This window comes from Leptonychotes weddellii, chromosome 11 (assembly GCF_054177405.1).
Source record: "Leptonychotes weddellii isolate Sample4059 chromosome 11, ASM5417740v2, whole genome shotgun sequence".
Taxonomy (NCBI): domain Eukaryota; kingdom Metazoa; phylum Chordata; class Mammalia; order Carnivora; family Phocidae; genus Leptonychotes; species Leptonychotes weddellii.
This window is the reverse complement of record NC_138379.1, coordinates 43,580,694-43,598,565: the sequence shown is the minus strand read 5'-3', so window position 1 is coordinate 43,598,565 and position 17,872 is coordinate 43,580,694. Positions and strand designations below refer to the sequence as shown.

Below are 17,872 nucleotides of genomic sequence, written 5' to 3'. Positions count from 1 at the left end.
CAGAGACCTGCCCTTCCATTGTCAAGGCAGAGAAGACCTCTCCAAACCCCTTCGTTCCAGTGCCTTTTGCTGGGGTGCTATTTGCATGGCTCCTTCCATTCCAAGAGGCATTTCCTGCCCTAGAGGAAACCTGCACCTTGGATTTTTTTAATACATTTTTCCTGGCATAGCATCTCATAGTGGGGACCCTGCAGCTGCTGTAAACGTAGCAGCTTTCACTTTCCTAGATTTTTGCTGCCACCCCCCAACCCCCCCAGTAAACTGTACCCACCTCCTAAATTCTAGAGGTCTGGCTCCTTTCAGACCTGACTTGAGGAAACTCAGTCCCTGAGAACAAATGTTTATAAATGACCAAGAATGTGCAAACACTGATAAAAGAGCAAATAAACCCTTCCCCACTAAGTGTCCTGCTTCAGGCCCAGGGGACGTGGTAGCTGATGTTGCCAGGTTAGCATAACTTGGGGTCTGAGCATGTAGACACCCACCCACCCTGCACCCACCAGGAACCTTCTGCCCTTTCAGGCACCACTGGTTGGTAGGGAGGGAGGGAGGGGGGCTCCGGAGGATTCGTACTTCCAGGCAAACTTGTTCAATACCCTGTGCTTTAAGAAACTTCTGAAAGTGGTTTCCTAACCTCTGACCATTCAAATATGGTCCTGAGATCCTCAAATATGAGCATCACCTGGGAGCTTGTTAGCAATGCACAGTGTCAGGTCCCATTCCCAACCTTCTGGGTCAGAATCTGCATTTTTATGAGAACACCCTCCAGCCCAGGTGATTAATTCGAAACAGGGGAATATAGCCCTAGCCAGGGGTCAGCAACCTATGGCCTGCATTTGGCTCACTGTCTATTTCTTATGCCCCATGAGCTAAGGATGATTTTTATGTTTTTCAGTGATTGAGGCATTATGAGCATATTTTATGTGAAAATGGTCTGAAATCCTAATTTCAGTGTCCACAAATATTAGGTGTTAACATAGCCACACTCTTTAGTTCATGTGTTAGCTGTGGCTGCTTATGGCAGAGTTGAGTATAACCGAGACCATATGGGCCGGCCCTTTCTGGGAAGCGTCAGCCGCTCCTTGTCCCAACTACTTGTGGTGGGTTCAGGTGTTTGTGCCCCATGGGGACTTGGGCTGCAGTGGTCAGGATGCTGTTTTACAAGCAGGACTTGCTTACCAGCCCAAAGGAGCAGTGTCCTTGGGCTGAGCCTCCCCAGTGGGGCTCCGCCCCACCTCCCCAGTGGCAGGCCCACCGTGCAGCACACCTGTTGAAGGACACAAACCTGTATCTGGCATTCCACGGCCATCCTGACACCTGTCACCAGAGCCCAAGGCTCAGGGCTGAGCTAGCGGTCAGAATGGCACGTGACCCATGAGACCCCTTCTCAGTCCACATTCTGCCCGATTAGATGCTGCTGACTCCTGGCGGGGAAAGTAGAACCTTAGGAAGCCATCCTCAGTCCTTCTCACACGTGTGTGGGCGTCCAGCCATGGAGGTGACTCTCCTGGGGTTCCCTGCTAAGCCCTGGGATGAGGAGAGGGGCAAGCTACCTGAGTTTCCCTGTCCAAACCTGACTACTCTGCGCTCAGCTGTGTTTTTAGGCCCCAGACGCTCAGTCGCTCAGTGTAGTGCTCTTTGCCCTCAGCTGGCTACCTCATGTTCCAGACGGTGATGAGTTGAGTGTGGTTGCTGGGGAGTGACTTGCTTTTGGGAAGGCCCCAGGGCTTTGAGGGTCACCGTAATAACCCCTATTTGTGTACCCCCTGTGGTTCCTGAGAATGCTCTTCAGCAGTGGGTCTGAGGCGGTATACTAGATTGGAGGACCATCCCCCACTCTCCTTCAAGGGAAGGTTAAACCTTTCAGAATAACTGCATAAGCCAGAAAAAACCCAGGCTTCTAATCCTTTGGGAGTCACGGATCATTTTGATAATCTGGAAACTTTGTTTTCAGAGAAATAGTGATTTATAGATCCAAATAGTACTTTGTATGTATGTATTTTATGAACCTATTCAGGGGCTTATCTCATCCCCCCAAAGCCTGCCTGCCTGTGGACCACTGTGAGGTGCCCCGGGCCGGGATGGCCTTCTGAGTGAGGTGGTGGTGCAGCCATGGGTTTGCCTTGGGAGCGGGATGACGGGGCCATGCCCAGGGCCCACCTGCCACCTGGAGGTCAGTGAGTGAAAGGTGCGTATGGCTCCCGTGTCCTGGGTCACTCCGCCCACCAGCCACACACATGCCCTGCTCCTAGGTCTTTTGGAGTGTTAACTCTGAATTTTTGAGTTGAATTATAAAATAACACTTATTTCTTTTTATTTTTTTAAAGACTGAGGTAGGAATTGCTACTTGAGGGTACCATAAAAATATGTCAAGAATTTAGCTGTAACTTGTCTGGATTCCTCCCTCCTCTCCTTTCCCCTTCTCCACCCTCCCTCCTCACATTTGTCACATGTGAACTCCATCTTTTCCTCTCAGTGGGAGCATCGTTCCCCTGGGGAAACCCACCTTCAAGACTCCGGCTCTCCGAGTAGAATTTTAGGCTTATCTTGCCAGTCTTGCCACGTGAGCCTCACTCTTTCACTCAAAGAATGTTTAAGTTGCTACTGTGTGCCAAGAACTGTGGCAGGCATGGAGGTCAGGGCTCAGACACATGTTCTTCAGTCTGGCGCAGTGCATAGACCTGTCAACGGTCCACGGTGGTTCAGTACAACAAGACAGGTGGTGAAGGGGAGAGGGGCATGGCCGCTGAGGAGGGGCGGCCACTGGAGCCAACCCCGCGGGCAGGTGGGGGCTAGCAAGGTTGAGACAGGCCACCACATTGCTGCTTTGTCCTTTCTTTCCTCCTCACCCCAGAACCTACCGAAGAGCACCAAGCTGCGACCAAGGGGAGCAGGGTCTGGGACTGTGCCCCGTCTCTCCCCATCCAGCCCCCAAACCCACTCTGCCTCTTCTTCCCTAGGGCCCCAGAAACACCTTTACCACATACCATGTGATGATTCTTTATTTGCTCGGGGCAGGAAGTCGGTTTCATTTGCTTTGGACGCTGGGCAAATATTTGTTGACCAAGTGAATTCTTCCTTCTGCTTTCCCAGACGTTCAGACAGAAAAAAAACAAAGCTTACCTACCCCTGCAACCGTAGAGAGCCGTTTCCCCAACACGTTCTATGCTAGTTCTGGTCAGGGAACTTCGACCGGGGAGGGCCCAGGCCTTGATTGAACTGGGCCAGAGGCGAGAAGGGCCCAGAGCTCAGGCACGATGGCCGAGCCTGCTTTTCCTTTCTAGCCTCTGAGCTGGGTGTGTCTCCAGGAATTTACTCCTCCCCTCGTGCCGCTCTGATCCCTGCGGACTGGGCCAGCCTGCTGGTGATTGTGCTGCCGAGGCCATGTGAAGGGGCCTGCCGACATCCAGGAGAGCCTCCTCTTCACTGGCTGTTCCAGGAACCCCCCTGGTGACCCCTAAGGGCACCGGGAAGGCCCCCCCGCCCCCCGCCATCACAAGACGTGCATCTGCAAGTCATTTACGGGAGCAGAGCTCAGAGGCCTGGCGTGTAACCCCAGTTCCCGCTGTACCCACATCAAGGACCGCTTTCATAATCACTCTAGCCAAAGGCCGCACGTCAGGGGCCAGGCGAGGGAGAAAAGCTGTGTTTAGGGAAGCTCTCAGAAGAGTGGGGGGTGAGTGGAGGGCAGCGTTGGGGGGGAGGAGGGGCAGGCAGTGCTGGGGAGACCACCCTGGAAGGCCAGCCCAGGAAACAATTGCCCATCTGCACCAGCCCCTGCCTTCCCAGGGCTCCTCCCCAGAGCTCTCCCTACATCGTGTGGGCCCCCCCATGAGGGGGCCTCGCCTTCCCCCGTCCCTGGCTTCTGAGGTAGCTAATCTGGAGTGGGGGACAGCCAGCAAGGCAGGCCTCGGGCTCAACAGGAGCTGTACCCGTCCCGGCGCCGCCTGTGCCCTGGGAAGGCCTGGCCGTGGTGGTGGCCGACAGCAGCCCCAAGCCAAACTCCTCCGATGGCACATGTCTCCTGGTAGTAGCAGGTCGCCCCTGGCAGACGGTGCCACCAGCGCCAAGGACAGAGACACCCAGCGGGCCAGCAACCCAGACCGGAGCTGGTTCTGGATGTGTTCTTTTTTTGGAAATGACAGGCTTTCCTCAGGGCCCAGCCCAACGCCCGCCTGGAAAAGGGGTAGGCGTGGGCTTCGGGGTGGGGGTCAGGCTGTGTGTGGGAACCAGCAGCTCCTCCAAGAGCAGCACTTATTTTTAGTCTTCTCCCCAGTCCCAAATAAACTGAGAGCAGCTGGGAGCCTGTGGGTAAATGCAGAGTGGAGCAGAGACAGGAAATCGGGGTCTCTCGGTAATGAGTTCCAGCCACTGCAGAAAGGGGAAGCCAGACGAGGAATTTTCTTCAGGACTGTTTCCCTCTGGCAGGCTCTGGTATTATCACCAAAAAGAATGTTCCTGTGTGTGTGTGTGTATGTATGTATGTGTGTGTGTTTACAACTCCTGTCCAAGTCTGTCTTTTTTCCCTACCTTTTTGCTAGGGTTGATTGCTCCACAGGCTCTGAATCCCAGAGCTGGTGCCCGTGTGTGTCTGGGGGTGGAGGGGGAGGATACTGGAGCAGCACAGTCCGGTCTGAGCCGTTGTGTATCTGAAACTGTCCAGGGAAACGCTGAAGGACATGGGCCAGGGAAGTGGGGAAACTTGAACACAGCTTGACGTCCCAAGGGGGAGGGGGCAGAAGCAAGGAAGAGGAGAGAATTTGGTCTCTAGCCAGAAAAAGGGCTTTTTCCACCAAGGACTCTAACTGCTGACATGGGTGCCCAGCATGGATGGGGACATTGATGTTTACAAGCATTTTGCGTGGCTGAAGCGGGTAAGTGACTGGCTGCTTTATCTGGGTCTCCTGAAGATGAGGGCAAGAGAGACGCTGGGGGAGTGCGGGTGGTGGGGGGGGGAGTATTTGTCCGGCAAAGCCTTGTCGTGGCCAAGTTCTCCATGAGAATCTAATTATAGGCACTAGGGGAGAAAACAGTCAGCTGTCTTTGTTTCTCCACTGACATTCTGATGAATGAGCCTCTGTATAGAAAGGCAGGAATGCGGTGAAGAAAGTTAGTTAGTTTAACTTGGGTGCTTAAGCAGTTGGAGGCTCCAAACACTGTGACCAGAAAAAGGTGTCCCACTGCCCTTGGGTTTGAGGACACAGAGAGGAAGCTGCATCCTTTCAAATTCAGACCTCTGAACCTCTCTGCTCTGATGTTATCCGAGACAGAGTGTTAGTTGCTGTCAGCCGGGAGAGCTTCTGTGTTTCCGGAGGAAGCCTCGTGGGGAGTTCTCTTCTGACTGCTCTGAAGCCAAGGGTTTGGGTTGCAAGTTGTTGATGCCCTTTCTTTAGGGGATGAGCTCAAGTGTGGGGTGTGAGCCACGAATGAATGAATGAAATGAACGTTGGGGCTGGAGTGGCATCCATACTCGCAGAACTCAGGCTCTTTCCTCCTTCGTGACCATCTTTAAACTGTTGGCCAAGATGCTTGTCCATTTATTTTCACACAGAAGCTGAGTGTTTCTCAGAAGTAGGAAGGGCAAAAGCAGCTGACAGATAAGAGATTGGACATTGTAACCGGGGCGGGACAGGACGTGTCTAGCTCGGAAGGCCCCTGATGCCCACCCCGAGATGTGGGGATGCTGGCTTTTGTGTGCACCCCCGGCAGCGTGCGTTCAGCAAATGTTTATAGAGACGGGGGTACTGGGTGTCCAGTGGTGAGCAAAGTGGAATCCGTCTCTGCTCTTGTGGATCTGCCATCCGATGAGGGAAGCAGAGGGTACCGTCCCAGTGAATAAACGTGAAGTTACAAATTAAGTGCAGTGAGGAATAGGAACTGTTAATGGCCATCATCGAGGGTGATGAATGAGTGAGAAGGAGCAGTCAGGGAGCCCTCTGAGCAAGGAACACTTCATCGAGACCTGAAAAATAGGAGTGAGTCAGGTGGAAAGCGCGGTGGGGGGGGAAGAACATTCCAGGCAAAGAGGCTAGTATGTGTAAAGGTCCTAAAGCCAGAGGGAGTTGGCCCAGGGTTTTGAAGGTGCAAGGGAGTTCAAGACTGAGAGAAAGCCAGGGAGGCTGAGCTCCGTGACGGGCCCGGTCACACAGGGCAGGGGACGGTAAGGCTTGTGGGGGACGTGGTGTGTGTGACAGGGGACTTACAGCAGGGGAGTGACCTGGGACACACACGGGGATCCAACTTGTACTTTAAGAAAATTACCCTCACTGTGATGTGGTGTATGGCAAGCCGTGTCGTGAAAAGCAAGGCAGCTGAACTAAACTAGAGGTCTGGGGACTCGTTGGGACCGACTGGTACAAACCCTCCATTTAACAAAGCCCAGGAGAGGCTAAGGACCTGGTGATTATTAGTGTTGGAGCTACTCGTGGTGCAGCCTGACCTTGAACCCTGCTTTCTGTCTCCCAGGCCAGTTCTCGTTCCTCCTCTCTTTTGCCAACTACATAGAAAAATATTGGTTAGAACCCAGCAGAAATCCTGTCTGCCCAGCCCCTGCTCAGCTTTGGGAGGGGGTGCCACAGCCAGCAGAGAGCACGCTCAGGGGGCCAGACATTTTGGCAAAGGTTTGTATCCATTGTCTTAAGCATTCGAAAACCTTCACTGGAGGTTCTGGGGGAAAAGAGGTGAGGAGTGCACTTCCCATCACTGGGTTTGTTTTTCTACATCCAAGTGAAGCTCTTTAATCCAGAGGTCTTCCAGCTGTGCTGTGCCTGGGACCATCGGAGCCGGGTCTCAGTGGCTCGAACTCCACACTTCGCACCGAAGTTCTGGCCACAGAGGAACTGATCTTGCAGGTGCTGCGGTGTCAGAAGGCCCTTTGTGCTGAGACCCGTCTGTGCACACTGGTTTCCATGCACAGTGCACGTCTGCTGAGGGAAGCTCGGAGCACGGAGACCTCAGAAACCGCTGGGATGACTCCTAGCAAAACAGATATTTTTCTTCTACTTTTAGAATTAGGATCATTAAAAACAAAGCACAAAGTATAGCGTATGACCTAGGAAGAATAATCAGAGTATCTCTACCCAAAACACTACTACCAGATTCTTCTCTTTTAAATCCCCTTAAAAAAAAAAAAAAAAAATCCCTTCATCCCGTGACCCTGCTCCTAAGCCCCCGGACTTGCCTTTAGTCTAGAAAAGAAAGCCCAGGATCACCTGCCTGCTTGACCTTTGAGACTTTTTGCAACCCAGCCTCTACTTACCTTGTTGGTCTCATCCTTTGTATCTGCTCTGAGCTCCCACGTGTGCTCCCTCCCTTTTCTGACCTTATGCCCAACATCCTCCTCACTGCCACCACCCACTTCTCGTGACTCCGTCAAGGCTCTCATTTGCCAGCAGTCTCCTCTGCTGACCCCATCCCTGCGGTGGGCTCCTCCACTGTGGGTCTCTAGTACCTTCCATCTGCCCGGCTCACACCTCCCTTCTCCCACTCGTCCTCAAGCCGAAGTAGCTTGGAGAGCAGGTTTCTCTTGGCCCAGGGTTTTGAAGGTGCAAACACAGTCTCCTTCATTGTCCCATGCAGCCAGGGTGACTCTAGAAGAGATGGGTGAGGGGTGACCTGCTGCACAAGCTAGAAGCCCTGGCCCTTAGGACCAGCCTGGGAGGGCAGGGTCTCGGAGCAAGACCGAGTCTTTGAATTTGGGGGCAGCGGGGGAGATGCCTGTGGGCAAGGAGGCACAGAACTAGCGGGGCAGTCTTGGCTCGGAAAAAGGGGACATTGTTCTGTGGCCTCTGGGGGATGGGATACTGTGTACTAGTGTAATTAAGAACACGTGGTTTGAAGGAAGGCCTGCGCTGGAATCTTGGCTTTGCGGCATCCCCTAGCTACATGATCAGCCCTGGATTTCTTCATGTCTGCAATAAGGAAGGTAATAGTGCCGGCCGCATACAGGTTTTGTGCGGGTCAAGTTAGCTAATGTCTGTAGAATGCTTAGCGTAGGACCATGCCCGAGAACCACGATACCCATGAATGGTGGCTGACCGCTGTGAGGGCGGTGGGAACGGAAGGGGGAACGGTGGGAACAGTCGGGTTCTCTCCCAGCAGCACATGCTGGGCCATTCCCCCCTCCGCCCCTCCGCCCCTTGCTGCGTGCCACGTCGAGGTCTCGCACTGAAGACCAGAAAGGGGTAGCTGTGACCTGGCCCACGGGGAGTAGCCAGAGGCCCCAGCAGCTGCTGGCTCTGGCCAGCTTGGCCGTGGCTGCTGAGGGGAGGCTGACCAGAGCCGCTCCTCCAGCTCCCTCTCCAACGGACAGAACCCAGGGACAAGGCAGTCTGCTGCAGGCATCCAGAAGTCCTCTGCCCCTCAGCTGTTTGGTTCCTGACTGGCTCACAAACAGCTCACACCTGCCCTGCTTCGAGATCAGTGGATCCAACCCACAAGAGTCATGAAAGAGTCTCTAAAAATAGCTCCAGGCAGGGTCCGTGGGGCCCACCCACTGCCCTCTGAGTGGGGCTTATTTTCCCAGGAACAGAAATCCCACCACTGTCAGCATCTTCACACTGTTGCTGGCTTCTAGCACATTCAGCATTTAGGCCAGCTTCCAGGCCAAAGTCAAAGAGAAGGGAGTTACCATGGATTGGTAACTTGGGTTCTGTAGTAGAATGTGGAATGAACTCAAGCTGCTAATGCGAGACTTTACTTTGTGTCATCTGGTACTCAAATGGTTGATCCGGTAGCCTGGGCCAGAAGAGCTGCAAGGACAAATGGACACCCAGGCATCCTAGCTCCAGACCTTGACTTGCCTTGCACTCGAGTTGGGCTGCAGTACAAGGGGGAGAGGTAGAGAGCAGCCTCTGAAAAGCCATTCCTACTGGCTGACAGCATGGATCCTGGATCCAGTTCCTTAGGCTCACATCTCTGCTCTGTGTGGCCTTGATGATTGATTTAACCCCCCCCGGGATTCAATCTCCTTGACTGTAAAATAGGATGAATGTATGGAAAGTGCTCAGAAAATGCACTGTAAGCATTCGTTATGGTGGTGATGATCTGGATCATAACTGGCAGCCTTGGGTTGCTCCAGAGCCGTATGCACCACCGTCATTCTGGGTGGAGAGGTTTTTCAGGACCACAAGGATGACAATAGCGGGTATGGTTACCCCAAGGGTTTTAGCTGTTTGCAATTTCCTATAGGTACCTCCCGTCTTAGCCAATGTACCCAACATGTCCAAGCATCCTATTCCTCAGTATAATTGAGGAGCTGGAATTCCACCATCTCTGATCTCTGGCACCTGTGAGTCCTGTCCGGGAGCTTCTTGGAGAGGCCCTCAGGCCTCTTTCCCAGCGGGGTTTAACAAGGTGACGTCATGGCAGGGCTAAATAGCTTGTGGATTCAGCAGAACAGCACAGCCACTGATAGTGGGCTGGCAGCCCGGATCCCGGACTCCTCCCTGCATTCTTCCCTCTCCCGTCTTCTGTGTCAGCCCTTTCACACTTTCCATTTGTCCCCAACCTTACACTGCCTTCTCAACTGATGTCACCACCTACTTCACCGCGGGGGGCGGAGCGGGGGAAGCCACCCACAGATGAGGCTCTCCTCTTCTCTCCCCTTCACCACAAAAAGGAACTATGTTCACAGCCAACATTTTCAACTTGTGTTTCACGGGCCCAGGCCACCTCGGGATCCTGTAGTCCTGACCCAGTCTGGTTCCGCTGCTTCTCATTCCTCCGATCATTTCTTCTTCACCTCCGCCCTGCTTGCTCATCCCTGTCCTTGGCAAGAAAATGCTTCTCTTCCATTCTTAGGGAAAAGCAAATCAAGACTGTCTTTGACCCTGTACTTGCCTCTCCACACTGCATGATAACTTGCCTGCCTTTCACCATTAGAAATCTTGAAAGAGTGGGCTGAAAACTCACCATCTCTGCTCTTCCCTGACCACTCCCAAGCCCACTGAGCACTGGCTTTGTCCCTCGTGACCTCTTTCACATTCCTTCTATAATGTTCATCCTGCCTCCGGTTCCCAAGCAACCTTTTCTGTCCATTTTCCCCGGAATTCATTCCCATTTGGGAATCTTGTGACCAAAGGACCCGTTCCTCACTTTGGCCTTCTACCTAATCCCATATTTTCCACCTATGGATCTTTCTCTTACGCCGATTTGACTGCTGGCGCCTCAGCAGGAGGAGGCACTGGGCATTTGCTTCTGATGTCTCCAGTCACCTTCTCCACTCCAGCCCCAGCACCTGATGCTGCTCCTCTGTCCCCGAAAATGTTTTTAATAACAATGAGCCAGTGTGTCTGTTGGTATTAGCAAGATGAGGAAAGTGCACCACTCAAAGAACCTCCTGTTTGTACTCTCCCCCTGGCTTTTCTGTCCTCCCTTCACAAGATACCAGCACACTTACAAATAAAAGTTCTCCTGCAGCCCTGTGCAGTGGGTCCCTTATGGATCCAGCCACCTCGTCAGGAGAATTCAGCAGGGACCAAGCTTATCCAAGGCTATAATTTTGGAACAAGACGTTGGTAAATCAAATGCATTTCTTTCATTCTAGATCCTCCTCAGGATGCTCAGTTAGGAACCTTCATGTGCATCACACCAACTCCTTGACGGGGGAGCTTCTAGGTGATGGTCTTCATGGTCTCTTTTGTTTTCTGTATTAGTCTGGGAAACCAAAGCATCTGAAGGGTAGTGACTGTCATGGTTTTATGGATAAGCTTTCTTTATGGGGAAGACTTTCCAGAGATGCTCTTCTCCCATTCTCTGGAGAGATTCTTTCATAGCTTTCAAAACTCATTCACTATAAAGCGTCTCTTCTCCCTTGAGGGTATAATTGATTCGTCCCTCTTCTATGCCACTGCTGTTGGCTTATTCTATGACTGTATTTATCATATCTCACTGTCAGACCACAGAGGTTTTTTGAGGGTAGGGACTGAATCATTTATTCAGCATGGAGTGGCACCTAGTAGGTATTTAGGAATATTTGAGTCGTTGAATAGATAAATGAAGAACATGCGATTACATGAACTTTGTCAACCTAACTGTTTGTGACTTATGAACTTGGCTTTGCTTTCCTCTAAAGGTGGTCACTTACATCATTTGACAGTGACAACTCTACTAGCAACACTTACCCTCCTCTTATATGTAACTGAAACCAAGAGGTGGAAGGCATAAAGAGGTCAAGGTCAGGATAGATTTCTCTCGTTGGACTCCTCGTAGTTAAAGATCTGATTGCACTCCACTCATACAGCGTTTGGAAGAAACTTCTTTAACTCTGTGCCAACAATAGTAAACTGGCTTGACAATTCTTTGCCTAGAAAAGGTGGAACGGGTCCTGGGGACAGTTGTTTTTGTAAGAACTGCCAGAAAACCCTTTAACTCCCTAACCAAAAAATCTAGGGGGATTTTCCTATTTACAGGCACTGCCTATGCTCATACTGCTGGGTTCCCTGATACCGTACCTGAACCATATAACAGGAATGGAGTGTAGCCTCTAGGATTCACTTTTATTTATTTATTTATTTATTTATTTATTTATTTATTTATTTATTTATTTAGTCCCCTTATTTTTAAGGTCTGCATTTTTTCAAGTTTCTGAGAAGTTTGGTATGTGAGTGGCACTTCTGAACTTGAAGTCTAGCCTTAGAGACTCTGATGTCTCCCCTGTGGCTGGCAGCCATGGCTCACTTGAAATTGGTTTTCTGGATTTGATAAAATCCCCTTGACCAGGCAGCCTGGAAATACTGCACATTTTCTCTTGTTTTCTTATTCAGCTAAAAACACGTGTCATCTATGTTTTTAATGACTAAAGAAGGGGGAGCCATCCCAAGACTTATCTAAGACCAGGGCTTACCCAGCACATTGTTCAAAATCTCCATGTATTTACAAGCAAGGGACCATCCTGTAAAATGATCTGACCAGTTGGGACAGTATATGAACTGTGGCCAGGATCCTGAGGGAACTGGAATTCACAGCTTCTTAGAAGCACTGAAGGAAATAGGCCCTTACCTGGTGAAGACTATAGATCTCACTGTCAGACAAGGGAGGGCAGATGTATTTTGGACCCCAACGCAGCATCTCTGAGAAGTAGCTATTGGCTCTGAATAACACCACGATGGCTAGAGCTGTCACACTGGGGAGCTGACTGCCTTAGGATTTTCCCACACCCACTGCTTGCATACCAAATGATACCCCCATGTGACCTCTTGTCTGCCCCACTTGACTGTTCTGGAACCAGCCCTTTCCCCACGTTCAGAGAAGTGAGGTGCTGACAGGAGGTCCCCTAGCATGTACCAGTCAGGGGAATGCTGCAGAAGTGGCCCACTCCGTGTCCCTGAGAGTAGACCAGAGCATGTGCGGAGGGTGTGCTCTCCTGGCAGAGGCTAGCCAGGCTGTGAAAGAACCCTCCTGGGGATTCTGCATGGCTCCTGGCTGTGGCATTAAGCACTCCATCCAGAACTCCACAGAGACCTAACAGGGCTATCCCTTGGCCAAGCTACAATGGAGCGGCCAGGCCAAGAGTGAGCAAGCATCATGGAATCTAAGCAGCCACCAGAGTCAGAGGGTGATGGCTCTGAGGAAGCTGCCAGGGGTGATGTGGCTGGCACGCTCATGTTTAACTTAAGTTGGACCTGACTTCCAGATTGGAACAGAAATAAAAAGTTCGAATTTTTATGATTGGTCATTAATTAGCTACTGAAATTCTCATTGTGCTCATTTATAATGTATGTAGCACATATTACTTAGAGCATGTAGTAGAATGCTCACCAGGAGAAAAATTGTGGTCCTGTACATCTGACTCAAAACATGGGCATCTTTTCAGGGACAATGGAAAAAATGAACATGTCCTCAGCTGTTTACTCCATAAGCATGATTCCAGAGCCCTTAGCTAGCAGTAGGTTCTACGTTGTCACTTAGGCATTTTTTTTTTCTTCCCACCCTGAAAGTATTTTGGTTATTGTTCCCTTGGGCTGTTTGTACAGATCTTTACAGATATTTCATAGGTGTCCTGATCAAAAACATTGCCTTTTTGTTCTCTTGCACAAAAAGAATGAGTTAATTAAAACTGTCAGTACAAGGGAGGAACTGCTTCTAACTGTACTTTGGTCTTTTAGCTTCAGCAATACCTTTTAAATGATTGCCATATTTCCATGATCATTCAAAAACTGGAAATACTAGAGCATCCCTCTATAAAGAACATTCTGTACTTGTATTCCCATACATTTTTGTGTTAAATGACCTAACTGATCCTCTGCATTGATTGCTCTGTGAGGTAGAACTTTCTCCATTTAAAGGCTGGGAAGACCCAAAATGAGGGGACCTACCTGAGATCACACATGGTTAGTGCAGCCCTGCCTCTTAGCCATTCCTAGTTGTCCTTTTGCAGAGGTCCTGCCTGTGTAGGAGGAGGCTGTAGGAATTCTGTACGTGCATATGGAAGCCCCGCAGCAAAGTCTCCAGGGATCCCCTGCCTTGGATTCCAGCTGGGCAAAGGGTGAGTACAGGGGTCCTGCAGCTCCTGGCCTCCTGGCTCCCAGACTTTGCATTTGTCCAGCTGTGTAGGACATGCCAGTCTTTCAACATAACTTCTTAAATGGTGGTTAGGTGGTTTCAGGTTCTTATCACCCTTCATTTATTCTTTTCCCATTCATCCTTTTAGCCCTACTTTACCTTCCTGTTTATTGTTGTGTTTTCACTTATTTTTCTCTCCCCCCCCATCCATGCCCCACCATACGTGCCTAGTGGATACCCATGGGCCTGTTGCATTTTGTAACATCCCCTGCCTTAACCTTCTTGCTCTACATGGGAAATCGTGGAGGCCAACAGATGGTGGATAGGGAGTCCTCCCTTTCACACATGAATGAGACTGGGTGCCATTTTTATCCCAGTACATCCCACACAGACATGCTCTGTGCCACAGAGTAGATCCCTGTTGGCTCTCAATGAAGATCCTGATTTTAACTATAGTTGGCTCAGAACTGACCATTCTTTCTTCAACTGCCAGTTCAAGAAATCAACAGTAGGCAGAATTTCTTTGTAACTTAGTATCCTCTCCAGATAGCAGGAATTCTTTCTTGTTTCCAAAGGAGTAAATTTCGGTCAACTGATTTATCACCCTTTGAGACAAATGCATTGGCCAGGGCTTTGGTTGTAAGCAACAGAAACTCAGTTTGAACCAGTGCAGGTTAAGAAGGAACCAACAGGAAGGGCAGAAATATATTTCTGAGAGATGAGAATGCCACCAGTCTCTTTCTTGGCTTTTGTTTTGTGTTCCTGTGCATGCTGGCTTCTTAGCTGACTCCTGCTGCAAACCCACGTCTTCCACATGAACGAGGACATGGCTACTGACAAACCTGAGAACTTTCTAGCACAACCACTATCATTTTCTATTCCCAAGTTTAAAATTTCAGAGGAAGGGTCCAACCATCCACACTTGGATCCGGTGGCTGGGAGGGGTGAGAATATCTCTAAGAAGGTGGCGGCCATCATTTGTGCCAGGTGGTTACAGTAAAGGTGATGATCCAGCCTATTGTGGACAGACAGACAGGAGATTCCAGGGTTCAGAAGAATTTTCTGTATTGGTCTCCATTTTTTCCCCTCCCACTGAGCTTTCAAGAAAGCAAGGGGAAAATTGACTAGTCTGGAGGTTTTTTGTTTTGTTTTGTTTTTACAACTAATGGTAGTTCTTTTTTGGGCCTTAAATGTCCCTGGATAATCTCATACCTAATTAAAATTCAGTGTCCCCCAAGATATGGAAAGCCTACTTTATTTCTTGAATCTGCTGGCATTCAGCTCTCAGTGCTTGAGGAACTTACCAAGAGTGAAATCCTTATTCACTCTTGATAAGTAAGGTAAGGTAGACCTACCAGCTTGGGTCTCTCAGGTAGACCTGTGGGAGAGGTGGAGGCAGGACTCAGTCTACATTAGGCTGGTGTCTTTGTTTGGCCCAAACCACCCTTTCTGTAGAGACTATCCATGCTGGAATCTTGCTGGCCACTGCTCTCCTTCTTGGACACACACAGTCCTCTCTCCATCCTCTCCTTGTTCTCCTAATTACTAAGGCTGATTAAGTCTCATGACCAGCTCCATGACCCCAACAATAGAACACCCTGCATGGCTGCTACATCATCCTAAAGCCTCTCTTTTCCACTTAAGAATGGCTTAGAAAATAGCCCCACCTTAGACTGTCAGTTGCTGGAGCTGTATATTAGGCTTACCCAGCCCCAGCAGCAATAGCATTTGGGGTCTTCTAGAAATCCATAACCTTGCAAGAGTCGAGGTGCTGTGTTTTCTCTGTTCCTGAGGACTCTCAAAAACATCACTGTCGAGGCCTCAGGAAGACCTTGATCTGACCGTTATGGATTGTGTCTTCTATTTGCCTTGGAGAGTTCTGGGTTTTAGAGCATGGATTGCCCAGATTCTTGAGAGCAAAGCTTTGATAAAGGCAAAGGTGGTTTGGCTTCAATAATCTTGGCTGAAGTTTCCCAGTTAGTGACAACATACGTACAAGAAGACCTCCCCATCTATTCATTTCTGTGATACGAGAGAGGAAGCATGTTCCACTGTGGCATTTTTTGGTCAAGATGCAACAGGACATGGAAATGTCCATCTGTAGTTGCCATTCTACCTCCATAGAGCACACAGATCCCTTGGTTCCACACAGTATCTCTTGGTCCCACACAATATATCAGGTAACTGACCTTGGTTATAGATTGAGGAACAGCTTTGACCATAGAAAAAAATGAGAAGATCCATTTTTCTTTCTTTTTTTTTAAAGATTTTATTCATTCATTTGAGAGATAGAATGAGAGAGAGCACATGAGAGGGGTTAGGGTCAGAGGGAGAAGCAGAATCCCCGCCGAGCAGGGAGCCTGATGCGGGACTCGATCCAGGGACTCCAGGATCATGACCAGAGCCGAAGGCAGCCGCCCAACCAACTGAGCCACCCAGGCACCCCCATTTTTCTTCTGTCAAGTCTGTAGATCTAACCATCAAAACAGAAGAGTTAACATAAGATAGATGCATATCCCACCTAGTACATCAGTAATCTATTTTGACAGGTCTAGCCTTGGAGCTAATCTCATTAGTGGAATATAAATAAAAAGAGGTCATTTTTACTCATCAGTGGGATGAGCATCTTTGAAAGAGTAGAACAGGGTAGAACTTTATTTAAATTCACCTGCCATGCTAGAGTGTGAAGGAATAGAAATTCAGCATGTAGCACCCTTCAGAATTTGACTTGACTCTCTTCCCTTAGTAGAATGTCAGCTTGGGTCTCTCAGTCTGACCTTATGCATGGAGAGCTGGGCTACTCTATCACTGATTTACCTCCTAGGCAAGAATTTCAGAGACTCCCAAACCTGAGTCACTCGGGGATCCCAATGGACAGTCTCCAAATTGATCTGAGCCTTCTATTGCAATTTCACTGTTAGAATTAGGGAAACCAGTATACCCTTGGACAAACAAGCTCTCTTTAAAGTAGAACAAAACCGAGCTGGATCTCAGCTCTTTTTAAACATGTTTCTGAGTAGTTGGAATGACATTTTCATAACCACATGCCTTTTCTGCCCTAATGAAATCCTCACCTTCGGCTGTTGAGTATTGGCATTCAATAAGATAATTCTAAGATAATCCTCTTCTTGGCTCTGTGCTCAGTGGAGATGGTGTTTTATCCTGGTCTGTGCCTTTCTAAGGGACTACAGTTTTGAAGGTACCAATCTGATCTAGATTGAGAAGACCTGACTCAGTGTGTCAGGAAAAGCATAGGATGGCGATACTGCAGACTTGTGTTCGGGACATTGTCTCCATTTCACTGCTGTTCAATACCTCTCGAAAGCTTGCTAGAGAACAGTGGTGATTTTGGTAGACTGAACGAGAGGGGAAGGTGCTCTGTTACTCTCAAACAGTGATTTGGGGCAAGGGAGGTGCCTTTCTGCCAGGAGCATGCCATCCTATGGACAAGGGTGCCTGCTGGGAGAGGGTATGTCCCTCAGGGCTGCTCTGGGCGGGAGGAAGTACCGGGAAGCATCACTCTAGGTACTCCCAACGGTGCTTCTAGATTTTAAAATGTTTTTTATTTCTTCAAGAAAATATTTGAGCTTCTTACAAAAATGGTTATGGTTGAAATAAAAGCCCACCTTGACCGAACCTCCCACCCCCAGCTTTCCATAGCCCAGACACTTCCCCAGAAAAGAGCACTGTTACGGGTTGCTGTGTAGCCTTCTAGACACTAGGTCAGTTTATTTTCACGCATATGTCATATACTCACAGAGTCCCATAGTATTGTTTTCTGATGTCACTCTGTATGATTCTTTGGATCTTGCTATTTTCACTATCCAATATGTCTTACATTTTTGTGACAGTTCATAAATATCAACTTCATGTTATGGAAATGCCACAAATTGTCCGTAATGTGGATGAACCATAGTTTATTTAGCCACTCCTTTATTAATGGGCATTTAGGTTCAGACAGTGTTTTCAAACCTTATTTTAAGTGAATTTTCATACAATCCCAATATATAAAACAAAATTTGTACTTGATCTCCTCAATTAAGCTGTAACAGAAACTTACTAATTTACTACATAGTCACTTAGGCAAAATATCCATTTTATGCCTTGTTCATACACTTTGTGCCTCGGTTCCCTTATCTGCAAAATGGAATCAAAGTAGTACTCCTATCATAGGATTATGGGAAGTATTAAAAGAGTTAAGGCATGCAAAGTGCTCTAAACAGTACCTGGCAATGTTGGGCCCTATATAAATGCTTGCTGTATGTCTACAGGACTTTGCTTGGGCCACAATGGGTTGAATTTCTTTTGCCTTCGGCCCATGTGATCCATTAACCTTTGACCTGTTTAGAGGGCATCCCAAGAAAGCAGG

The 17,872-nt window shown here is 49.2% G+C and overlaps 1 protein-coding gene across 8 annotated transcripts in view; it reads left to right on the top strand.

Moving 5' to 3' along the window:
• Positions 1–17,872, top strand: part of PPFIBP2 (PPFIB scaffold protein 2) — a 145,114-nt gene that overhangs the window by 61,531 nt on the left and 65,711 nt on the right. Inside the window, exon 1 of one of the 8 annotated variants that reach the window (XM_081798658.1) lies at positions 4,305–4,874. The exons of the other annotated variants lie outside the window; for them this stretch is intronic. Coding sequence (XP_081654784.1) covers positions 4,827–4,874 — 48 coding nt within the window. The 5' untranslated portion in view covers positions 4,305–4,826. Of the gene's footprint in view, positions 1–4,304; positions 4,875–17,872 lie in introns of those variants that run through there. 8 annotated transcript variants of the gene reach the window in all.